Source organism: Triturus cristatus, chromosome 8 (genome assembly GCF_964204655.1).
Source record: "Triturus cristatus chromosome 8, aTriCri1.1, whole genome shotgun sequence".
NCBI lineage: Eukaryota > Metazoa > Chordata > Amphibia > Caudata > Salamandridae > Triturus > Triturus cristatus.
The window spans coordinates 1,114,849,771-1,114,876,256 of record NC_140591.1 but is presented as its reverse complement, the minus strand read 5'-3'; the positions used below and the strand labels follow the sequence as shown (position 1 = coordinate 1,114,876,256).

General features: G+C 50.6%; 1 protein-coding gene across 2 annotated transcripts in view; it reads right to left on the bottom strand.

The window, feature by feature from the left end:
- Positions 1 to 15,332: 15,332 nt before the first annotated feature.
- Positions 15,333 to 26,486, bottom strand: part of TPP2 (tripeptidyl peptidase 2) — a 398,345-nt gene continuing 387,191 nt past the window's right edge. For both annotated transcript variants that reach the window (XM_085622690.1, XM_085622691.1), the window contains one exon: positions 15,333 to 16,142. In XM_085622690.1, the coding sequence (XP_085478816.1) occupies positions 16,053 to 16,142 (90 nt within the window). In that variant the 3' untranslated portion in view covers positions 15,333 to 16,052. The remainder of the gene's footprint in view (positions 16,143 to 26,486) is intronic.

The following is a 26,486-nucleotide window of genomic DNA, read 5'->3' as shown; positions in this document are numbered from 1 at the left end:
CAAGGTCACCGTCAACTCCCCTGCATCTCCGACATCGTTGGGCATTTGTCTTCCGTGCCGCCTGGTCACTCCTGAGTGACATAGACTCTGTCCCCTCTGCTTGCAGGTACCTTTCATCTTGAATCCACCTTTGGGTTCAACCGGACTCTTTCACCTTCGCCAATGGTATTGTCACTGAAGTCCTCCATTGTGGTCTACGGCGGTTTCCGACGTCAGTCCCCACCTATGCACACAGCTTCCCTGGTGTAGGTGTGGGTATTCTGGTTCCCGGGGTATCCACGGGTGGGGTGACTCTCAAACCTTTCATCTTCCACAGGGTTTCTTCAGGGTCCTCTGGGAAGGGTTGTCCTTCTTAAAACTGCAACCGCGACTTACCCATTGACTTGTACTGAGCACGCAGTCGTGTTCTCACTGTGCATATGGCCTCCGTGTGGTTCCTGGGTACTTACCTTGGGTGGTTCCTTGGGTCCCTAGCTCTTCTACATCTTCTGGGTTCAATCTCGACGTAGGTCGTGGTTCGCATTCCACTTTATTAGTACATGGTTTGATCTCCCGCTAGAGACCACTGTGTATTTGTGCTGCTTAGGTGTTCTATTACTAAAGGATTGTGTGTATTGGGATTATATTTCTGGGTAGGAGATATTGCAATGGGTTAGTGAGTGTTTATAATAAATACACATTTTAATAACTGCACTGTGTGGTTCTTTTTCACTCAACCTATACTACATGATTAGTACTGGTAAAACAAGCTGATTCACACCCGTTTCTGGACTAAGCCTGAAGGCTGCTCTCCAGAACTACCACTTAGAGAGCTTTCTAAGGTTGTCTAAGACCACTAAAATCACCATAAGGGTTGTCTGGATTAGTGCAGGGTGCTACACTTACATAAGTGAGCACCATATACTAAGACAGCCTCCTACACCAGAGTACAGTGTCTAATGGGATCTTTAGGGTGTAAACCCCAGTTCATAGAACAGGAAGGATGGGAGGGTCAGAGAGAAATCTGTGGTTAGACAGTCTGTACCAAAAAAAGAGCTACTGAAGAGAAGTAACTTGTTCTTCTAATAGACTTCTAACCAGAGTCCTAACCTTAGAATAGATACCTAAGCAATATCCCTCTAGAGGTGACATTGCGAACTAGTTCAAACCAAAAACTCCTGTAGGACAGAGCTGGGGAAATGCCCTTCTTGACGAACCCGACTATACAAGGAGTAATGCCTTGTTAACGTATGGAGGGATGCGGACGTGGCTGCTTGGCAGATGTCCAGGACAAGAACCCCACTTGCTAACGCAGTAGTAGCAGCCTTAGCCATGGTGGAATGGTTCTTCAAGGGTTCAGGAGGCTGATTTTTAGCTAATGTTTAGCAGATGTTGATACCGAGGATAAGTCACCGAGATGGTCCGTTTCTGCGCTGGCTTGCCCTTCTTCATTCCAGTAAACCCAATGAAAAGCTGATCATCCACCTGATGATTTTTGGTGTGATCGATGCAGAAAGAGGGAGCTCTCAGAGTCCTTAGAAGGATAAGATGTGGAGTGAAAAATGTTGGCAGCGTGATGTTCTGCCCAACCTGAACCTGAAGGGAGTGACCACCTTCAGCGGAAAAGAGGCATGTCTCTGAAAAAAACAGTTTGGCTGGGTAAAAGGGGGGAGGGGCTAACCTAAAGAGCTTGAAACTCGTGGGCCATCCTGGCCGACGTACAACCACCAAAATGGCAGTTAGAAGCCTGAGTGGACAACTATGCAGGGGCTCGAATGGCGACACCATGAAGAAAATTAGGGCCAAATTAAGGTCCCATTGGGTCATGATGAATGGGGTAGGAGGAAAGAAGCACTGCAAACCCTTCAGAAAATGGGTGACAAACAGTGAGGGCTGATCCAGCAACCGTAAAAAGGCAGACACGGCTGCAAGGTAACCCTCAAGGGTTCCCAGGGCAAGGCCTTGCCGGGCTAAAGACAGCAGAAACAGTAAAAGCTCCGACTAGAGGGCTGAAAGCAGGTCACCTGGCAAGAGGAGAATCAAGACACAAATCTGTCCCAGCAGCAGGCATATACAAGTCTATGTCAAGGGATGCGTAGCTGCCAAGATGAGACCACAGATCTCAGGAAGCAGATCAAAGGTGTTTAACTGCTGCCACTCAATCTCCATGCATAAGGTGGAGCAAGCCTATGTTAAGTGTATAGAAGCCTGCTTTGCTGCTGTAACAGGGCATTCTCCTGAAGAGGCAGCCTGATCCGAGTACAGATGCTCATGCTCAGGAGTTCATGATATCAAACTCTTTGCCTAGTCCAGAGCCACTAGGATGACTCGGACCCAGTCAAGCCTGATCTTCTTGAGAACTCGGGGTAGGAGCAGAATCAGCAGGAGTTCTGTGTTCTGATCCAAACAGAATGCGCCTTTGAACGAGAACTGCTTTGGAAACTCCACCGCACAGAAGTGCTCACACTGCCTGTTATTGGCGCTTAAGAATTGATCGAGGTAAAGTTTTGCCCATTCTCGGAAGAGACCTTGATCCAGTTCCGGATGTAGAGGAGATTCATGATCAGTAAGGTATCAGCAGCTGAGCTCGTCTGCCCTGGTGTTCAGAGATCCAGCCAGATGCTGCACGACCAGGAAGATGTCCCAGTGGTCCACCCAGGTCTAGAGGCAGAGAGCCTCCTGGCACAAGGTCCACAAACCCCCCTGCCAGTTTGTTGCAATACCACATGGCAGTGCTGTTGTCCATGAACACCTTAACCAACCTTGCTTTGATGGTTGGGAAGAAGGCCTTCAATTCCAAGAGACTCGCCCTCGGCTCCAGAAGGTTGATGAGGAGGTCCTCTGATCCCCACGTCTCCCAGGTGGCCACTCCAACCCAGAAGAGATGCACTGGTCACCATTGCCAGCTACGGTTTGTAACCCACCTGGTCCAGGTCAGAGTGATTCCCCTGATGCTGCAACCAGTGGGACTCAAGGTCTCACTGCAGAACAGGAGACAATCAGGTAAAACAGCTTCAGTGTCAGTCTCACTGAAATCCAGGACAGAGGATTGAAACATCTGGATCATAGCCTGAATCTCATGGACTTTTCCCTCCAGAGCAGAGGCGTGGAACTGCACTGTACCCAGAATTGCCCCAGAAAGGGAGCATCAGGAATGGAAGTCGGGTGTGACTGAGATGTTCTATGAATACAAGAGGTTCGTCATAGTCTGAAGGTGGGTGACAACTGCCTGAGACGAGCCCGCCTTCTGCAGTTAAATATCCAAGGTAGGGGAAGACTAGAACCTCTGACCTCTGAAGTGGAGCTGCAACCCCTGCCACTACTTTCGTGAACCCCTGGTAGGCACTAGTAAGGCTGAAGGGGAGCACAGAGACCTGAAAATGCTGGTGGCCCACCGTGAACCACAAGTAACTAGTGGGTTTGCAGGACGAGAATGTGAAAATAAGCATACGCCATCATCCAGTCTTCAGGGTTCAGTGCAGACAAGACCTGAACCAAGGTGAGCATCTTGAATTTCTCTTTCTGTAGGTCATTTACAGGGGAGTCAAAAGGAGGGGCCGTAATGATAAGGGCTTTTATAATGAGGTCCAGCATACATGCCCAGAAGACTATGTGAGAACACAAAGTATGAAGTTCCTATCAGAAAAGAAAAATGACATGTAATAACCACAGTGTGGACCGGTTGAGCCGTGTGGGGTAGGATTAACTTTCTGATTCGACTACAAAACCGACACTAGATTCCTGTGTTGACGGCGACCGGTACCAAATTGGCCTGGAACGGACTAAATAAGGATCAATACTTGCTGATCCCTGTAGATACCAAAGGTACCCCCACACTTTTTTTAGGGTGCTGTAACGGTGGCCGCTTCTCACTGACTGTGTTGGGTGACCACCACCAAAAAATGTGTGTAGGTAGTACATAACAAGGTCCTGAGGAATTGCCATCAAGTTTGTTAATCAGGCAAGAAACATGTCGACCTCTTTCAGCGTATTAATACACAACATTAAGTGACGATACGCAATTTTTCTTTTTAATTAGGGAAATAGCCAACCCCATTAAAACTATTTTTGAGTGGACTATATTTCTCTATTTTAACTTCACTTTACTCACCACATGCACCTACACTACGACCCTTACTCACACTTCACCTATCGGCTGTGGAATAAAGATCTCCGTGAAGTAGGCCCCATCACGGGCGCCTGATCGGGCATTGCAGCGCCGGCCCGAGTAGGAGCAGACCCGATGATGAAGCAAGACACCTACTTGTCAGGTGTGTGAGGGTCTTTTTCCAACAAGGAGATTGCTCTCCTGTGATTTACTGGGTTCATCCCTGCGGTTATTACATGTCATTTTTCTTTTCTGATAGGAACTTCATACTTTGTGTTCTCACATGGTCATTTACAGGGCACAGATATAGTATAGGACTAAGTCTTCTGTCCTTTTTCGTACCAGAAAGTAGAGGGAATGGCAACCATGTCCTACTTCTGGCGCAGGAACCCTCTCAAGGTGTCCTTTGGCCAACAGACCCTGCACTTCCTGATGGAGCAAGTAGAGATAGTCCTCCGTCAGCCGTTTTGGGGATGGTGGGAAAGGGGGAGGGGGTTCTACAAGTGGAAGGGCATAACCTCTCTGCACAATTTGGAGCAGCCACTTGCCGGAGGTTATGTTGCTCTACAAGAGCAGGTGATGCCGGATCCTACTGACAACAGGATGACTGTGCTGGGTGGAGGGCTTGCTAAAGCGACTTGGAGGCTATGGTAGTCAAACAGGCGGGCGACTGGAAGACGCACTGGGCATGACTTCCATGTCCTGTTTGGGATGTGCAACCCTGTCCACAAAAGGTCTAGGTAGCTTGCTGGGCTGGGGGTTAAGGTTAATATGTGGACACCCGTAGGTGGCCCGACCTTGGCAGGGGCGAAAGGAATGTTGCTGTGATTGGGAAGCCAAACAAAGGCCCAGGGTCCTGGTGATGGCTCGGCTATCCCGAAAATGCTCAACCGCCAAATCGGCTTGGTTGCCAAACAAGTAGGAGCCATTAAATGGCATGTCAATCAGGAAGGATTGCACATCCCCGGAAAAACTCAGTAGACCATGACCAGGCATGGCGACCGAGCGCCACCATGGCTCTGCCTAGAGAGTCTGTGGTGTGCAGCCTACACATGCCTAACAGCATTCAGGCCGTCCACCAAGACTTGGTTCAGGATGACACAGGTCTCTTGAGAAAGCATGGGGAGCAGCTATGTAACAGTCTCATAATTCATGGGAATATAGGTCCAATAGGCATGCAGGGTTCGCAGTCAGAAATCCCAAGCTGGCGGAACAGAACATTCGCTTCCCGAAGGTATCTGGCCTCTTGGATTCCTATCCGGTAGGGTGGAACGGAATGCATTTGGGTTAACTTTGGCTGTTGAGGCTGTACCACAAGGTTTTCAGGGGAGGGGGGCGGAAAATGCTGGGAGAGGAAGGCTGGATATTCTGGGGTGGGATGATAGCAACAGGCAATCATGCTGTGCACAGGAGCACCTGAGCAAGGTATAGCCCAGCCCCCAGGGAAACGCTGGTGAGAGCCTCATTAAAGGGGAGCAGAGGTTGAGCAGAGCTCACCCCTGGGTGAAGCACCTGGAGCACGCTGTTGTAGGTCCAGGACCACCACTGCCCTGCGCATCACTGTTGTGAAGGGTGCCCCTTCCTTCGCAACAGGGCCAAGAGGGGAAAGCATGCCAGAGTCAAGGGAGGTGTCCAGCCCGCTGACATTCCTCAGCTCCTAATAACAGTTCTCTCCTGGTCAGTGTCACCCAAGAGGGACCATCCCCTTTGTCCTCATCACCCCACCTCAGTCAGGAAGAGCCTGTCAACAGGTGGCAAGTCCAGGTGGGGATATGGTCTGGACGGTGCCGGTGTTAACGTCGAACAAGTTACTTGCCTTCGGTAACGATGTATCTGTAAGAAACATTAGTTAGTTAGATTCCTCACCTTAGAATATCCCCAGGCGTCAGACTGGATCTGCGGCTCCGCGTCCGTCGTCGGCGTCGTGCGCCGGAATGACGTCGTCAGAGTACTTAGACGTTGTCAGAGTACTTAGACGTCGTCAGAGTACTTAGACGTCGTCAGAGTACTTAGACGTCGTCAGAGTACTTAGACGTCGTCAGAGTACTTAGACGTCGTCAGAGTACTTAGACGTCGTCAGAGTACTTAGACGTCGTCAGAGTACTTAGACGTCGTCAGAGTACTTAGACGTCGTCAGAGTACTTAGACGTCGTCAGAGTACTTAGACGTCGTCAGAGTACTTAGACGTCGTCAGAGTACTTAGACGTCGTCAGAGTACTTAGACGTCGTCAGAGTACTTAGACGCCGCCCTCGCGCGCTGACGTCAGTTCTTGTACATAGCTTTCCGCACCAGGAACGCAGAGCCATGCAAGAGACCGACACTGGTGCCAAAAAATTCTAGGGCCCTGAAAGGGATAGCCTTAACCCTAGATGTCAGTTTGCAGAACGGGGAGGATGGGTGGGTCGGTGAGGAATCTAACTAACTAATGTATCTTACAGATACATCGTTACCGAAGGTAAGTAACTTGTTCATCTGAAAGAAACACGTTAGTTAGATTCCTCACCTTAGAATAGATACCCAAGCAATACCATCCCCGGTGGTGGGTCTGCAAACCAAGATCACACCAGAAAGTCCTGGAGGACAGTACGGCTAAAGAAGCCATCCCTCCGGACTTGGCTGTCTAGGCAATAGTGCCTGGCAAACGTGTGCAGCGAAGCCCACGTCGCCGCCTGACAGATGTCCTGCAAAGGGACTCCCCGTCCCGAAGCAGTAGTAGCCGCTGTGGCCCGAGTAGAATGGGCTCGCAGCCCAACAGGAGGGTCCTTTTTCGCCAAGGAATAACAGATTTTCATACACAAAACGACCCACCGGGAGATGGTCCGTTTGTGCACAGCTTTTCCCTTCTTTGCACCCACGTAGCCAACGAAAAGCTGGTCGTCCACTCAGAACTGTTTTGTGCGGTCCAAATAAAAGGAGAGCGCACGTTTTGGGTCCAGACGGTGGAGCCGCTCTTCCTCTTTGGAAGGATGCGGAGGCGGAAAGAAGGTGGGCAAGGTGACAGATTGCACAAGATGAAAGGGGGTCACCACTTTCGGTAGAAAGGAAGGACGAGGCCGAAGGACAACCTTGTCCGGATGAACAGAGAGAAAAGGAGGCTTGGATGATAGAGCCTGGAGCTCACTCACCCGTCTAGCCGAGGTGATGGCTACCAGGAAAGCAGTCTTAAGAGTTAGAAGACGAAGAGGACAATTGTGAAGAGGCTCAAAGGGAGCGCACATCAGGAATGTTAAGACAAGATTCAAGTCCCACTGAGGCATTACGAAAGGGACAGGAGGGAACGTGTGAGTAATGCCTTTAAGAAAGCTTGACACTACAGGGGACTTGAAAAGAGAGGGCTGATCAGGAAGCCGTAAGAAGGCAGAGAGGGCAGCAAGATAACCTTTCAAGGTGCCCAGGGCAGAGCCCTGCCGGGCCAAAGAAAGAAGAAAGAGGAGAACCTCAGAAAGAGGGGCGGAAAGGGGATCCACAGCCTTTGCTGTGCACCATGCCACAAATTTGTTCCACCGGCAGGCATATACCGTCTTTGTGGAGGGACGCCTGGCTGACAGAATGATATCGCAGACTTCAGGAGGCAAGTCAAATGGCATCAACTGCCGCCGCTCAATCTCCACGCATGGAGGTGGAGGCTGGACAGGTTCGGGTGGAGGACCGTCCCCTGCTGCTGCGACAGAAGATCCTCCCGAAGGGGCAGACGTATCGGAGGATCGGTCAACATACTGAGTAGCACACCGATATCGCCATGTCCCCCTGACCCTTGATGGTTCCTGGCACCTTTTGGAATAACTACATATGGACGTTCATCTCCCTTGACCCCCCCCCCCCGTCCCCAGCCTCCCGGTACTCCTTCCTTTTGCCGGCTGCTTAATGGTCTGAACTGGAGTTCCCCGGAGGAAGCCTGACCCGCACTGTTTGCCCTTATGCCTCGCCTTTTGTTTTTCTTTTAGTTTTTGTGTCTGTTGGACTTAAGTCTCCTGTTCCTTTAGAACTATCCGGAGCCACTACGGGGCTGAGCCCCGGGAATTGACTGCAGCCTTGATAAATGTATATTTCATTCTGTACCTAGCGGCCGGCCCTGGTGGTTGTAGGCCCGTGCTTGTAACCGAATTATTGTTCAATAAAAATTTTATAAAAAAAAAAAAAAAAAAAAAAAACATACTGAGTAGCTCGGGATACCAGTACCTTCGTGCCCAATCCGGAGCCACCAAGATGACTTGGGCCCGGTCGCGCCTGATCTTCTTCAGCACTCTGGGCAGAAGTGGTATAGGCGGAAAGGCGTACAACAGACCGCAACTCCACTCGCGACGAAAAGCGTCGCAAAGCGAGTGCCGCCTTGGAAATTCCAACGCGCAGAACTGCTGACATTGCGCGTTCTCGTCGGTGGCGAAGAGATCTAACCAAGGCTCTCCTCACTGCTGAAAGAGACCTTGCGCCACCACGGAGTTCAGACGCCATTCGTGATCCATCATGCACCGGCGGCTGAGTTAGTCTGCTCTGGCGTTCAGAGAGCCCGCCAGATGTTGAACCACCAGGGTGATGCCCTGGTGTTCCAGCCATGTCCAGAGGCGCAGAGCCTCCTGACAAAGGGTCCACGACCCCACCCCGCCCTGTTTGTTGCAATATCACATGGCGGTGGTGTTGTCCGTGAACACCTGCACGACACTTGCCCGGACATAGGGAAGGAAGGCTTTCAGTGCAAGTCGGATCGCTCTCAGCTCCAACAAGTTGATGTGGAGGCGAGACTCTGCCGGAGACCAGAGGCCTCTGATCTCCGCCTCTCCCATATGGCCACCCCATCCCAGGAGGGACGCATCCGTCACTACGACATGCTCCGGTAGGGGTAGGGAGAGGCTCTTGCCCGTGACCCAATCGCGGTCCGTGAGCCACCACTGCAACTGCTGTGCAGTGCCCTCCGAGATCAGGACATGGTCGGACAGGTTGCCGTGATGCTGGGCCCACTGAAACTTCAGGTCCCACTGCAGAGCCCGCATGCGCCGCCTGGCGTGATGCACTAGTAGGATGCAGGAGGCCATCAGCCCCAGAAGCCGCAACACTAGCCTGACCGAAACCCAGGATAGAGGCCGAAAGATGGGAATCAGGGCCTGTATATCCCGGACCCGCTGTTCCGGGGGATGAACCCGGAACTGCGCCGAATCGAGAACCGCTCCGATGAAAAGGAGCTTCTGAGAGGGGCTCAGGTGTGACTTCGGCACGTTGATGGAAAACCCCAGCAAATGCAGGAGATCCGCCGTAGTCTGGAGGTGGGAGACGACTGCCTGGGGCGAGCCCGCCTTCAACAACCAGTCGTCGAGATAGGGGAAGACTGGAACCCCTGATCTGCGCAGATGAGCTGCGACCACCGCCATCACTTTCGTGAACACCCGAGGGGCACTGGTAAGGCCGAAGGGGAGCACGGTGAACTGAAAGTGCTCCTGACCCACCGTGAACCGCAGGTAACGCCGGTGGGCCGGCAGGACAGGGATGTGGAAATATGCGTCCTGCAAGTCCAACGCTACCATCCAGTCTCCAGGGTCTAGGGCAGCTAGAACCTGAGCCAAAGTCAACATTTTGAACCGTTCCTTCAGGAGGAAGGCATTGACGTTCCGGAGGTCCAAGATAGGGCGTAGGCCCCCTTTGCCCTTCTTGGGAACCAGAAAGTAGTGGGAATAACAACCACGACCTACTTCTGGGCTCGGAACGCGCTCGACGGCCTCTTTGGCCAAGAGGGCCGAAACTTCCTCTCGCAGAAGATTCAAATGATCCCCCGAGATACGGTGGTGCTGCGGTGGCATGGCTGGAGGGGTCGTCTCGAAGGGGAGGGAGTAGCCCCTTCGGACGATTTGCAGCACCCACCTGTCCGAAGTAATGGTACGCCAGTGGAGCAGGTGATGGCGAACCCAGCCTCCCACTGGCGTGGAATGGGCCTGAAAGCTCGGACTAGGAAGGCTTTGAGGCGGATGCTGCCGGGGTGGATGTGGACTGACCGCGTCGTCCTCCAGTACCGCCTCGGCGGAAACCACGTCCGCGACCGCGTGCAGGCTGGTTCTGCGGCCGGTGGCTAGGCGGACGTGAGGAGGTGCCTCTTCCTTGGCCACAAAAGGAGCGAAAAGCGGAAGTTTGTGGCCGCGGGGCCGAGAGGCCCAAGGACGTGGCCGTAGCCCGGGAGTCCTTGAAGCGAGCCAGCGCACTGTCCGCTTTCTCACCAAAAAGGCGAGCACCATCAAAAGACATGTCCATGAGGGTGCTCTGGACATCCCCTGAAAAGGACGTGGACCGCAGCCAGGCGTGACTTCGAAGCGCCACCGTGGTTGAAATCGCCCAACCCAGCGAGTCCGTAGTGTCGAGTCCACATCGGATTGCATGGCGCGCTGCATCTTTCCCATCGGCCAGAGCCGAGGAAAGCCGCGCCCGGGCCTCCTCCGGGCACAGTGGCAGCACGTCCTCCACCGCATCCCACAGAGAGTGGGAATAACGGTCCAAGAGACAGGCGGTGTTCAAAGACCGCAGGCCCAAACTGAGCGAGGAGAACAGCTTCTTACCAAACTGTTCCAGTCTCTTGGAATCCCGGTCCAGAGGAGCGGACGGGAAGGAGGAATGGGAGGTAGAGGCCTGGATAACCAGACTCTCGGGGGTGGGGTGTTGGGACAGAAAACTGGGGTCGCCCGGAGCAGGGCGGTGGCGCCTGGCAACGTTCCCATCCACAGAAGGGACTGTGGAGGCCTTGGACCAGGTGCCCTGCAGAACGTCAGTGAGGGCCTCATTGAATTGCAGCAGAGGCTCAGTGGAGCATGCGCCAGACTGAAGCACCTCAGTGAGGATGTTAGTCCTCACAGCCACGGCAGGCAGCTCAAGCCCAAGGGCTTCGGCCGCCTTGCGCAGCACCACAGAAAAAGCTGCACCCTCCTCCGAAGCCACAGTCGGAGGAGAGATGAATCCAGTCTCCGGTGAGGTATCCAAACCACTGGCCTCCCCCAGTTCATCTGCCCAGTCCTGTGCAAGTTGGCCCTGAAGGGCCATAGGGTCGTCAGACCCCTCCCAGTCGCCCCCGTCATCCGATTCCTGGTAAACAGGAGGAATGATCGGAGCCGGTCAATAGACAATATGTCTCTCTAGCGGCGTCGGATGCAGCGTCGGGCGGTGCCACAGCGGCGTCGGGACCGGACAGGGGCTGAACCGGGGATCGACGTCGACCGGAGCCGGCGTCGGGGGTGGTATCGGTGTCGGCGGAGGAGGCGTAACGAGGTCGACCGGCGTCGACGGGGGCCCAGGCTCGGGCCCCTCGGGGACCTGCGGCGTCGGGGCCGGAGCCTCCAACGGCGCCGGAGCCGCCGGCACTCGAGGTCACCCAGTCCAGTCCGCGGGGCCCGAAGGCGCACCAGCGGGCGTCGACGGCGGGGCCAGGCTACTCATGGGCGAGAGGAAGGCACTGACCTCCGCCGGCGTCGCGTCAGTCCCAGGGACCGTCGGGTATGGGGACTTGCGCGGCACCTGCGGCTCCTGCGGAGCCGCGGGGGTGGAACCACCCGGACCCTCAACCGAGTCGCGCGACCGGCGAGGGGAGTCCGAAGAGCGGTGTCGCCTCTTGGACTTCTTGGAGTGCCTCGACTTACCCGAAGACTTCGAGCCAGACGAGTGACGATGTCGAGTGCGGCTCCGCGACCGATCCTTGGACCTCCTCCTGGACCGGGATCGAGAGCGGCGCGGAGCCGAGTGGCGAAGCTCGAGAAGCTTGCGGGACCGCTCCCGCCTAGCTTTCGAGGTCAGGGCCATACAATCGGAGCACGACGCCGCGTCGTGGTCGAGGCCCAAGCAGTACAGGCACCGGCGGAGATGATCGGTCACCGACATCAGTCGGTGACAGTCGTCGCAGGCCTTGAAACCAGGCATCCTACCGGCACCAGAGTCGAGAAGTGACCAAAAAGAGTCGAAAAAGTTAGTCAAAAATTGACTAAAGGGGTAGCTCTACCGGATCGGCGCTTACTGGCGCGGAAAAAAGAAGAACTGACGTCCGCGCGCGAGGGCGGCGTCTAAGTACTCCGACGACGTCATTCCGGCGCCGACGACGGACGCGGAGCCGCAGACGACGCCTAGCGACGCGCAAGCGGTATTGCTGACGAAAAATCTTCCGGATCCAGTCTGACGCCTGGGGATATTCTATGGTGAGGAATCTAACTAACGTGTTTCTTTCAGATGAATGGTATCGCGGTGGTGCTGACTCAGAGTTGCAGATATGTATGGGTTTGTCGTCTAGCAGGACCGGTGGTCTCAGGGTCGGCACTGAAGGGACTGGGGCCATGGAGGGCAAGGGTCCCAAGGTAGTGTCAAACCAGATCTGGGGGCAGATACAGAAGACCTGGCTGGCGTCAGGGGCGAACCCACCAGCACTAACCCAGATGGGGCATCACACAGCTCTGTGGGGCCTGAAGGAGCACCAGAGGGAGTCAGTGACCCGAAGATGGCATGTATGGTGCCATAGACCTCTTTCAAATGGCGGGCAACGCTCCAGCTCTGTGGACCACTGGATAGCACAGAGGGTGCCCAGACGTCTGCCAAACAGGTGGCGTGCGGGAACGGGGTCTAGACGCACACGTTTGGATGGGGTAGCCGAAGAACGCTTGGATGACACCTTGTGCTTCTTAGACCAACCTGATTTGGAAGGAGTCGTCCTGCGAAGACTATAGTTTGCAAGAATGGCCCCAAGATCTATCCTGGGACCAGGGTGGAGCCTTCTTCTACCATGTTGCCAGAAGCTTCCTTGCACACTCTCGAATGGCCATGGGGTGCAAAGACTTGCACTCAATGCAGGCCTTGGGGTTGTGACCCAGCCCCAGGCACCAGAGACACACTAAATGAGGATGGGACATCTGTATGTAACATTCCCCGTAAGGCTTAAACTCTGTAGGATTTGCAGAGGACATGTCCCTAACGTAATGGGAGCAATAGCTCAAAAATAATGGCCAAAGAGGTTGAAAAAGTTGGTAAAAAAAAAATGACCAAGGTAGCTCTCCAGATCCAAGCTGTTGGCACGGGAAGAAAGGAATTGATAGCAGCACATTGGGTGGTGCTTATATGGGCACTGCGACTTCAATTACAAGACAGACAATGCCAATACAGAGCTAATCGAACCCACTTAGAAGTACTGCTCAAGATTTTCTGGATCCAGACTAACGTCTGAGGAATATTCTAAGGTGAGGAATATGCGGTTAGAAGTCTCTAGAAACTCAGATCACTGTACTTCATGAACTCAGGAATAACATAGCAAGCTCAGACCTACATGTAAGACTTGGCCCTACAGTGACTGGATGACACCTTTGGTCTGCTCAGACATCTCGTCTAGTCTTATTGTCATATGTAGATGATTCATGTAACACTATTACCTATGCAAGGAGTATCATTTTGGTTTTGGAATACTTAAGCGTCACTAGTTTCAACTGTATCACAGGAATAGAGCAAAGTATATAGAAATTTCTCAGACAATTTATCAAAAGGGCACTGCCTATCAAGCCTGGTTTATGGAATCTGCACACGTAAGTGGACAGTATTGGGAAGCAGCAAACAAGTCCCATTCTGAGATGACGCGCAGGATGTTGCCATTGATGAACCATTTGTAGTTCTCTTCATAGAATCTGCAGTTAGCATCTGCCCATGAATTGTGAATGCAGGTGAGGTGTACTCTTTCTATGGGCCTATTCGCTCCCAGAAGTCAAGAAGCTGTTTCTAAATGGACGAAGACTTCAAGGACATTGCCCTGAATCGAGTGCCTTCCTTGTTTGTTCAAACAGTACATAGTGGTCTGCTCTCCGTCAGTATGGGAACTATGTGCATAGTCACAGAGTGTTGGAAGACCTTGAATGCCAGACATACTACTCTGAATTTTAGAAGATTAGTCTTATTGAGACTTTTTTTGACCACAGCTTTTGCATCAGCAGGGGCTCCTGGATGCGCACCACATCTTATCAAGGCTGCACCAGTAACAATTGACTGTGTTGGTAGATGCTGATGCAGTGAGGCCCATTGTTAGAGGCTGCTCCAACTCCACAGAAGGGACTGCCTCACTGCTTCGAAGAGTGGACACTGGTCTTTCCAAGAATCCTCCAACTTTGATATTTGAACCTGTAGACCTTGTCACATGAGTCGCACATGTAGTCTAGTATTTGGGGCAATAAATATGCACAATTCAATTGAAAAAGATAGGCCATGCTGTAACCTGTATGTGTGCTCAGTAGATGATGAATTCCTGGATACCTCAACCTCTGCTGCCCTCTAAAGGAAAAACTTTCCTTGGAGTGATTCTACTGTTGTGGCAAGGCAAGTGAGAACTTGGACTGGATTCATAGATTTCAGAACATTTACCTGGAGGCCTCAGCGACTGAGATGCTGTACTGTGGTCTAGAAGCTCTGTAATGCCTTTTCTTGACTCGATGAACCAGTGTTTCAGGTAGAGATAAATTAAGATTTACTGTTTCTGCAATTGAACCGTCATTACAGCCATGAAAATGTGAAGGGCAAACATTGGGCAGATGACAAAGTTGTATTATGTTATGTGACTTCTCCATTACAAATCTCAGATGCTCCCTGGTTTTCCCGGAACGTGGAAATGTGTGCCTTTCAGGTACACTGAATCCTGTGCTGTCTGCATATTTAGTGAAGTGCTAACATGCAAAAGTTCTCTCCATTTTCATTTGTTGGAAATCCTAAGGTCCGAAATATGCATGAACTCCGATTTGGACCTTTCTTTTGAACAAGTAGATGCGTTTCACTACATGTGAAGGTGGTACACGCTACACAGTTTATTTTTACGTAAGTATGGTTGTTCCTTTTTGTAAACAGTCCAGCGAAAATTTGAGTACTGTTTTCAGGGGACTCAACAGTGCTACAGTGTTGTTTGCGCAATACACAGCATCCATTTGTCATTTACTGTGATGTGCCACTCTTAGAAATGATTTGTGGAACTATCCTTCAATGGAGAGATGCTCGGTATAAAGGGAAGTGAAGGTCTACATCTTTCTGGAGCCTGAAATGTGTATTTGAGAGATCTGGAAAGAACGGTAGTGACATACTCTAGGAATACAATAAGGAAATCTAAGATATGCCACTAACAAAATATCAGTATAACCAAAACATCTCACAAGGCATACTCCACTCTAACACCAGTCTTACAACATGTTCTAAAATACACAAAACCAAATAAAACAGTTTACTGGTAATAGTCATTGACTTCATACACTTTGAAAAAGTAAAAATAACTTTATGGCTCTTCAATATTCATTTTATTAATTATATAAAAGAAATGTTTAAGGTATCAGAGTGCATTTAATTTATCAGCACATTTATTGTATTTTCCATCAGTTATGTAAAAACAATGTCCTCTAACTTTACAATACCTGATTAAGAAGAGTTATACTGTATACCTGCATTTGTAAAAGTATAATAACCTTAGTAACTTTAAATAGGTGTATTTAAAATGATTGACCTGGAATAAATCTCAGGTCAAGATTTATAAAAGCACATAGGCTTCAATGACTGAAAATACTGAACATAGATCTCTTGATTGATGAATTCAAAATGTAAACAATAATGCAGATAACAGCATTTCATTGCTTTTTGTCTAATAAATAAAGTATGCTCGCTACGGTGGACATAGCTTACATTAAGGCTTTCACATAATTGTAATATAAAACAAGTTGAAGCTCTCTGGCATGTAAAATTCAGAACTTTCATAGGTTTGAAGTTAAAAGTTACAGTAATCAATCTACAATACATGCAAGTATATATCTCCACCATAGTTTTAACAAGTCAGACCAGACCCCTTTGCAAACCCTGATAAATACGGCACAATTTAATAACCTGTTTCCTTCAATGAATCTAAACATGCTTTATAAAAAAAAAAGTAAAAAACCAAAACTTCTTTCTTTTGGTTTTATACCTTCAGCATAAAAATGTTTTAGTTATGGCATACTTAGAAATTTAGAAAATACAGTAATCTGGAGGGTACATCACTGGAAGCCAATTTTCAGAAAATGATGCGCAGTGAGACCATCCAAGATGTTTCATAACCTGTATGAAAAGAAAAACAAATTGAACTTAATTCCTGGCAATTTTACTTCTCTGACATTCACACACTTGGGTTCTCAAAGAATTTTGAGATAGTAGTAATCAGAAACGGTTGGCTTTTACAAAATAGATCTGAAATTGGAACATTTCATTACTCTGTCTGCTCTTACAAATCAGCAATACTGCTTCCGATTTTGACCTACTGGCAACAAAGCCTTATACTTTGATTAGACTAAAACACTAGGAAAATAATTGATAGACAGCCAGATGTTGAATAAAAGTTTTGGGGGTAGAACAAGTCCCTGAGGGGAAATATTCAGAATTACAAACGTTCAAGACAAAGGAAGGAGCATGAAGCAAAGGAGAAATAAAAAGGGAAGGAAAAAAAGAAAGGATGGACTCACAGGCCGATTAATTGCTATATAAATAGATACATAAATGGCCACAGGCACTATAGCAGTAAATCACTTGCTTACCAGAGGTACAATGTATTACTGATTGAATACAAATGAGTGAGCCTCATTGTGAAACCGAATAAACAAAAAAGGTCAAAACAAAACCCATTTCATTCCCTCATACAGATTCAAAGCGACATCCAAATTGAGATTGTAATGTGGAATACCCATTAACTTTTTAGGAAGTCATTTGAAAATACATAATAGCGCCTAGAATTCTTCACATCAGCCATATGCAATTTACTGGTGCTCTAATTTATAAAATAGTGTTACGTAATTTCTACCGTGGAGTTCATATAATCTTCCTCAAACCGGATGCCCTGAAACCTTTTGGCATGCAGTTTTTACACTTGCCAATTATTTCTTCATCAAGGATTAAAAAGGGAATGTATCCACTGCATCATTAACATACAGTACAAATTGTTCTCCTTACTCCGGTGCGTTAAGAGTCCTTGTAGCAGGATCAGTCAGGTTGGAGTCAAGATCATTGGGGATGTTACGAAAGCCGCCAAATTAGCTACATAAACTGCATGTTAATTAAGTGTTTACTAATAGGACAAAGATTACAGAAACCTTAAACCAGCACTAATGCAGCTTACGTTAGCAGCACATAGATTTCACAATAAAAATGTGCCATAATTCCTATGTTCCCAAACAGCTCTTTCGTTACATGCAAAAGAGACTCATCACCTATTATTTGAGATATCCTACTCGTTCATAGTGCCACTGCAAATTTTCTTTGTTTAGCAAGGATACATTATTTGTGCTGGATGTTTAGAAAGTTCAGCTTTTTTAACAGCGGAAATAGCTTCTTTCATTGGTGTGCACTGGTTCAATGTCATCACCATCTAATTTATTAATGGTACTAGTTGGCAATCTGCCTCTAAATTGTGGTTGAGTTGGCGAAGGTCTTTGCCCAAACGGATCGAGCTATTTTTTTTAGGTCTCGGCTAGACGGTGCATGCGCTGTCTCGAAGATGCATGTTTTCAATCTAGGGCTTCAGCCCACCCACAGGCTTACCATTTGCTTGCTCCATCATCACTCTCATATGCTTTGTCCCCATTTGTCCATGGCCTGCATGGGTAATGCCTCTTCTTGTGTTTAGCCCTCCCCCAGAGCATGGACCAAGTACTCATGTCAATCCACTGCTCTCGTTTTAGGAGCTACTCTCCATACAAGTGCTCGTGCTTTCAATCGCTCCGTCCTGAGTGTCCTGTTGCCTCTTTCACCCTACCAACAGCCCCATCTCAACCCCAGCCAGCTCGCCCTAGCATCTGAACTCGGTTTTATCTGTGCAGGAGATACATGCAGGAAAACAAAGCATAAGGTACATTTTCTTCTCACTTGCTCCACAACAATGAATTTATTGAACACATCGTCAGGTGTTATCGTAATTTAAATTCATTTAAAATATAATATACCTGAGATTGAGTCAGCAAAGCTCAGAACGAGTCGGCAAAATTCGAAAGCACGTGCTTTGTTGTGTTTGGCTACTTTAACAAGTTTGTAATTTAAAAAAAACTTGAAGCATATAGCACTCCTTTCCAACGATTACATGGAAAATTCCAGTTCTGTGTTTAAGGTAATCGGAAGATAATTTCTTTGTGCTTATTCTGGAGGCAGTAGAGCACATAGTGCCAATCTTGTGGTCCAAATATGAGAGTGTGTGATATTCCACCATAAAGGATATCACTGCCGCCTCATCCTCGTAGGTAGCACACTTCTCCCAAGGCACAGACTAATTGTTTTGGCACGCTTTAGGGAGAGACCGCTTTGCATATGTTTAGTGACAATTTGCCTGGTTTGTAGAATTTAAGATCATTGCCCTCAGACAAAATGAGACTGAACTTTTTTCAAAGATGTTATTGAGAGTTACTTTTTGGATGACCCACATGGTTGCATAACTTGATACTAATTTGGCAGCTGTCTTCGCACTCATAACGCAAAAAGCATTGAAATACTGTAATATACATGGCTAAAAAACATTAACAAAGCTAATACCTCTTTCTTGCTATCAAAACTGGAGATAATCATTCAGAAGCACTGATTGGCTCTATCACTCCATTGTTGCACCATTCCTTTACTTTAGTCTTCACTTCTGTGCATGCTGGCAATGGTATGTTTCCAACAGTTTGACTAGACAAGAATTTGTTTTAAATGTTATTTTATGTTTGAAATCTTTCAGACATCCACATTTCTTGCTGAACACTGCTTTATATTGTTCAAGAATGGTGCACAATTCATCTTTCATGATGCTGAACACATGTGGAGGTTGACATGGGTTTATTATCATTCTGAGCTGCTATTCTAACCATCCTAAGATGTTCATATTGTAACCCACCATAAATACAACTGTACTGTCTAGATCCTGATGCAATTTTAAGTACTTCACAAACCACTGAAACCGCGCGTGGAAAAACAGTGCTATGAGGAGCGGTGAGCAGTAGTACACTCTGGGCAGAAGTGCTTAATTTAGGATCCCATCCTTGTCGCCAATTTCTTTTATGTAGTAATGAGTTAACAGGAAGCCTTTCAGTAAGTTTAGTCTCTTAGGACTCTCACAGGAATGTCGTTACAAATCCCATGGGGAACGTTATCTCCCTTCCCCAACATTTTAATGTGGTGTGTTGTGTGCGCACACACTAAAGGGAGCAAGGACTGAGTGGGTAAGATTGGTATAAGAATGGTGTAACTACAATAAGCTATTTTACGCATATTATTCAGCTCTCAGTTCACATCTCACATGCATGAAACCTGGTTTGGAAAGCCTGAAATGTATTATGATGCAGAAATTAATATTCATTGTGCAACTTCTAGCAGATAGTTAAATAACCGCTCTACATGTCAAGAACAGATGCATACTGGTAAGTAGCATTTACCGTTCAAGGCATATGAGCTGTAGATTGTATACTTGTGCATAAACTATACAGCAGTTACCTCCTTAGTGGTGACTACCTGTATCTGTTGCAGTGATTGGAAAAAGTGTTCTTAATACAGCCTGGCCCACGTTCGCTTGTTGCTTTGCTTGGACGTCTACACAATAGTGCTTTGTGAACGTGTGTGGTGTAGGACCAAGTTGCTGCTTTGTAGATGTCATCTAGGGGAATGTTCCCTAAGAATGCCATAGTGCCCCTTGTTTACGTGTGGAGTGCACTCTAGGGGGAATGGTTAATGTGCGTTTAGCTTTAGCATAGCATGTTTGGATGCATTTAACAATCCACCCTGGAATCCCTGTTTTTGAGATAGGATTGCCTTTATGAGGTGGGGAGAAAGCTACACAAATTTCTTTAGTCTTTTTAAAGGATTTTGTTCTTTCAATGTAGTAAAATATTGCTCTTTTTACATCTAGTGTGTGAAGAGCTCGTTTTGCTACTGAATCTGGTAGAGGGAAAAACGCTGGAAGTTCTACAGACTGGTTAAGGTGGAAAGGAGACACTAATTTACGTAGAAATTTTAGGTTAGTCCCAAGAACCACTTTGTTTTTTGTTTAATTTTTTTTATTAGGGTTTTGCGTACAAATTAACACAATGCATGTCAACAATATTACATATAAATCAGTTTTGTGCATCAGTGTGACTTAACATTGCTTTTTGCAAGGGTGGTTACAGTGGTTGCTTTGTCCCTGGGACCTCCTGTTATTACTAAATCCACATGTCTCCTACTAGTACGTTCCAGTAGATCGTCACTTATATCATCCCGGTGGTGCTAATGTGTCACGTGAACTCTACGGTTAACTCGGTCTCCCCTTTACCGTCTGTGTAGCTCCTCCCTTGTGACGAATGTACTCAACTGTTTCGGTAACTAGTGCATCGGTGTTTGAACTGCCGATGGGTACAACTACTAACTGTGGGGAGGAGGGGAAAAGACCGTGAAAAAAGGAAGAAAAAACGTATAAGGGGGGGGGGCGGGGGGGGGGGGTAGAGGGGAAACTAATGAAAGGATCATAAGGGGGGGGGGGGGGGAGGTGTAGGGCGGGCTGGGAAAGGCTGCCTCGGTGGTCTGTGCGCTGATTAAGAGTAGGTGTGTTGGACTCGTTCTAGGGTAAGCCAGGGGAGAAAGCGGGTCGGTGTGCGGGTGCGCGAGAGGGGACGGGGCCTCCGCTCGCCTCTCCTACCGAAGCTCTCTGCTTGTCTATTGTGTCTCTGCTATTATCCCTGGGTCTCGAGTGGTAGGGGGAGCGGGAGGAGTGCAGGAATTAGGCTGTGTTGTGTCCTGTGCTTCTCCTGCACATTGTTGTTTGAACTGTAACTCCATGGATATTGGGTGTTTGCGGATGTCCCTCGCCTCTTCCTCTCTGAGTGTCTCCTCCTCCTCCTCCTCCACCGCACCCCATTTAAGTAACGCTCCCGTCCAGGCTGCTTCCAAGGGTCCCGCTGGGGCCCTCCAGTGCATAGCTATGTTCCTTTTCGCTAAGAGGAGAGCCAGAGAAGTGAATCTCCATTGCACTTTTGCGGTTTTCTTTTTCTGGGATATCCCCAGAGCACATGCCTTCCACGTAGAGGCGACCGGGAGATTAGTCGTCGCTTGGAGCGTGTGGTGCACCGTGCCCCAGTATCGTTGTATGGATGGGCAGGCCCAAAATATGTGTTTGAAGTCTGCTTCTAACAATTGGCAGCGGGGACAGCAGAATTGCATATCGGGGTAAAACCGGTGGAGCTTGTCCGGTGTCAGGTACGCTCGGTGCAGGATGTTGAACTGTATATTTTTGAACCGAGCGTTTCTGGACACCTTTTTCGGAATTCCAGTGCTTTGCGCCACTCTGTGTTGTGAAACGCTCAGCCCGCATCCTCCTCCCATGCGCTCCGGAGCCCGTTCAGGTAAACATTCGTCAATTCCCAGATCGCTTTGTAGTGCCACGTGATTAGGTGGCTGCCGGTCCCCATGCGCAACAGCGTGTGCAACACCGGATATGTCGGGGGCTCCCCCTCCCGCAGGTTCCAGAATTGACCACCGCTTTCTAACATTGGTCTATGACGTAGAATTGTCCATGAGGGAGTTCATACCATTCGATCAATTGAGCTAATGTCTTCAGTTGTCCCTCATGGAATAACGCCCCCATCTCCGTGATGTCGTGGTCGGCCCACACTTGAAGGGCTCCCGCGGTGTAGTATCCGCCGTTCTGGGGGAATCCCACCAGGGGAAACAAGGGGGAGTATAGTGGTTGGCCCTTGGACAGGCGGTGTATTCGCATCAGGCATCTGCGAGCTATGGCCACCTGTAGCAGGTGCGTGCGCACTGGTGTAGTACCTGGTAGTAGCAGTCGCCTGATCGCAGGGAGGGGTATTCTGCCTCTCTCTGCGATTGTCTCTCCTGTATGCCTCTCCGCCGTCCAGTGGGACAGCCATTGGAGCTGCGCCTCGAGGAAATATGATTCGAAGGACGGAGCTCCCAGGCCTCCGCCCGTCGTAGGTAGGTTTAGTATGCGTAACGCCACTCTATGAAGGCCACCTCCCCAGATCAGGGTTGTTAATAACGTGTCTAACTCCCGCCAAGAACCACTTTGTTATGATGAATTTGCAGAAATGGTACGTGTACGGTTAATGCCTGGAGTTCACTTACTCGTCTGAGAGAGGTGATGGCAACCAGGAAAGCTACTTTCCAGGTGAGAAATTGTAATTCGCATTTATGCAGAGGTTCAAATGGGGGACCCATGAGTCTGACCACAGACCACATTTAAGTTCCATATTGGTGAGGGTGGCACTCTAGGTGGGATTATTCTTTTGAGTCCTTCCATAAATGGTTTGATATCTGGTACTCTGAACAAAGACAGATGTCTGTTTTGGAGAAAGGCTGCTATTGCAGCGAGATGTAGTCGAATGGATGTATAGGCTAGGTTACATTGTTGTAGATGCAAGAGGTAACAGATGATGGTTTGAATGAAAGCATCTAGTGCGTTGATTTTATTTGTACAGTAAATTACAAATCTTTTCCACTTCGCGGCATAGCAAACTCTAGTGGTAGTACGTCTAGCCTGTTTAATGATGTTCATGCAGTCTGGCGGGAGATTAAGGTAGCCAAACTCTAAGATTTCAAGAGCCAGATCGCAAGGTTAAGTTGACTGGGATCTGGATGCCTCATCTCTCCATGGTTCTGAGTGAGAAGCTTGGGTGAGAGACGTAGCTTTTTATGAGGAACTACTGATAGTTCCAAGAGGGTTGTGAACCATGGCTGTCGGGCACATGTCGGTGAGGGAATGCTTTTTGAGTTTCCAAACCAGTAGCGGCATGAGTGGGAGAGGCGGAAAAGCGTAAGCAAATTTGTTTGACCAATTCATCCACAGCGCATTGCCTTTGGACAATGGGTGTGGATATCTGGATGGGCATTTTGGTGTGTGGCGAACAGGTCTATTTCTGGATAGCCCCACATTTGAAAGAATGGAAACAGAACTTGAGGATGAAGTTCCCATTTGTGGATCTGCTGTTTTTGACAACTGAGCAGATCTGCAATCTGATTGTGTACTCCTGGGAGGTGTTCTGTACGAAGGTATATGTTTTGCGGAATGGCCCATCTCCATATGCTTTGAGCTATGTGTGAAAGCTGCAGAGAGTGTCCCCCCCCCCTCCCTGTTTTTTGTATGTAATACATTGCTGTCATGTTGTCTGTACGGATCAGGACAGCTTTGCCTACGGGGTGGAGTTGAAATGATTTAAATGCTAGGAAGATCACTAGCCATTCCAGATAATTTATGTGGAATTATTTTTGTTGAGGGGTCCATAGACCCTGAATAGTATGATTATGAAGAAAAGCTCCCCAGCCGGTGAGCGAGGAGTCTGTTGTGAGCACTATCTGTGGAACCAGGTCGAGGAACGGCTGCCCTTTGGAAAGGTTTTGAGTGTTCCACCACTGCAGAGAGCGATGTGTGCGGCTGTCATTCAACACCAAATCTGTTAGCTGACCTTGAGCCTGGTTCAACTGAAATGCCAAACACTCCTGTAAGGGACGCATCTGGAGTCTTGCGTAAGGGACTACGAGAATGCAAGAAGCCATCATCCCGATTAACTGCATGAACACTCAAGCTGGTGGGGGCGTGGCTTGGCACTCGATGGGAGCAGACGTGCCCGGGTAGAGCTCCCGTTTGAGCCCTCCTGCCCCGGGTCGTTTCTCCGTCTCCGAATCCTCTGCACGGCCCGATACTGCCGGCGGACCTGCACTGGGACCTCCTCCGTGCCCTGGCCGACTTTGGGGCGAATCGGCGGTGGAACGCGGCACCGACCCTGACGACGCGGCTGAGGCCGCCCTGCTGAGCGCGAGTCTGGAGACCGCGACTACGTGAGCCCGCGGCTTCAGCTGGCACTCTGGGCCTCGTACTGCGGCCTGCGGGGGAGCTGTCGCAGCGCTGAGAGGAGGATCGCGACCGCGGCGAGGGTGCCCTCACGAGACGAGCGACACGGCTGGAGATGCTTGGGGACCCCCCCCCCCCCCCTCCCCCCCGAGGGGCTAATTGGTGGCGGTGGCGAGCTGGGGACGGCCCGGAAGGGGCAGGAGGACGCAGCCTGTGGAACCCGGCCTACAAGTGAGTTGGCTGACTGGGGCCCTGGAGGCGGCGGGTCGGATCCGGAGAGCGAGTAAGATACTGCCCTCGAGTCACCATTGGGCTGGGAAGGCCACTAGGAGACAGCAACGGAGGCTCCCAGGCCTGTGAAGGGACGCACGGACTCTGCCTTCCCCCCGAGCTCTGGCCTAGTTACGATAGAACTGGGGCGCCTTTCCCCCTCCTGGTGTCCTGCAGGCCTTTGGAAGCTGGGGGTGGACTTGCGCTGGACGGGGGCTCCACCATCGAGGGGCGCAGCAACGCATATCGCCGCTGCCTTAAGACACTGAGACCATTACCGGGACGCCGGGCTGGACCCTCTGGGCGCGCGCGGCACATCTCCTGCGCCCCTGGTCGCTGCGGGGGGTGACCACGAGCGCGGAGTGGCAGGGGGATACAGGCGTGACCCACCCCATGGAGGGAGCCATCAGACGCCTGACCAGCTGCCGTTGGACCCGCCGCTGATTGGAGCCTCTGGGCCTACGGTGACCGCGGCGCGTCGCGCGCAGCCTGACGGATTGAAGCGGCAGAACCCGGCGCTGCGCTGGCCTAGAAGGGTGAACCACTCCTCTCCCTCGTGGTGGGACGGGACCCGCGACGGCGACCCCGACATTGCGGAGACGCTTCACCGCGCCGGACGGGCTTCCGCTCCTCTGCGACAGGGAGGGATACCTTGCACGTGCCACCAGACCCATGCCTAGAGGGGGGCGAACGCGCACCGGACCGGGAGCTGCAACGGCGAAGGGAAAGCACGAGAAAACAGCACCCATGATGGATACCGAGCACGTAGCGGCGAAGCTGGATAGCGTTCTGGCAGCCATGGAGAGGATGGAGGAGTCCCTGCAGCAGACACGCACCTCCCTGGAGAACCGCATAGACAGCGTGGCAATAGACTTGACACACCTCCGAGCTGATCATAAAAAGCTGCAAGCACGCACAAAAACGCTGGAAGACAATGGCAGATGTTGTGCCAGCGACGAAACAGACGGAAACAAGGGTACAAGACCTCCTAAACAGAGTGGAACTCCTAGAGGGTAGAGCTGAAGACGCGGAAGGCCGGGCTCGAAGGAATAACATCCGCCTAGTGGGAATACCGGAGAAATGGGAAGGGGCGGATCCTGCCCGCAGGGTCGAGGACTGGCTGCGAGACCTGCTACCGGACAGCAAGCTTTCCCCCCACTTTGTGGTGGAGAGAGCCCACCGCGTGCCCACGAGACCGCTGCCCCCGGGCTCTAACCCTAGACCGTTTCTCCTTCGGGTGCTCAACTACAGAGACCGAGATGCCATACTGCGTGAAGCCAGGAACCTAGGGGAAGTCACCATAGATAACACCGCGGTGATGTTCTTCCCGGAATACACAGCGAGAGTGCAGAGGCAGAGGCATTCCTTCCTGGCGGTAAAACGCAGACTACGCGAAGCGGACCTCAAGTACTCGCTACTTTTCCCGGCCAAACTACGAGTGGTGGCGCGAGGCAAGACGCATTTCTTCGCAAGCCCTGAGGAAGCAGAGGCCTGGCTAGATGGAGGAATGCCGGACGCGCCGCGGAGGGCGCTGGGAGCTGCCGCGACAGAGAGAGTCGGGGGATCCAGACGCCGGCACCGCCGAAGGTCGCCCACGCCGCCGCTGGTCAGAGGAGCGATGGGCCGCTCCCCACCGGTGGACCTTGCTCAACAGGAACAGCGGGATGCCCTGCGCAAGGTGGCGGAAATCAGCAATTCCCCGGCGTCGTCGCCCCGCCCGGACGCTAGCCCGGCGGTGTCCTCAACGGACGATGAGGCGATCTATGGCATCCCGGACACGCAGAGCTCTGGAGGGCCCCCAGAGGTCACGCCGCAAACAGCGGATCTTTTTGGTTGACGGGGCCCGGTGGTGGGCTGCCGCCTGCTGCATGACGTGGGTCTACCTGAGTTCCAGTTTGGCTGCCCCACATACCACTGGACCTGCCTGGGGCCTCCCTGCGCCCACGCCGTCGCTGCTCTGGAGGACTCGATCACGGAACTGGACACTGAGTACATACTCTAATCCTTAGCGCGCAACACGTTCACCCACTTCGCAGACACGCAAATGTGCCCCACAGTGCTTAACCGCCGGCCCGCTGCCGCGGGGGCCGCTCAGGGGGAGACGTGCCCCCCCTGGCGCCCTCGCCCACACTAGACTGGTAACTGGGCGCACGGCTGCCACGGCCTTGAACAACAGACACCAGATGTCCGCCGGCCAGCAGTGGCTTGCACACCCCACCCGGGAGAGATGCAGGGCGCTTCCAGGACTGCACTGTTTTGGTCACTGCTAAAATATAAGCCACAAGATCCCCCTAAGACTGTATAGTTCACGAGCTCACTAGAGTGTTTGGACGGCGAAC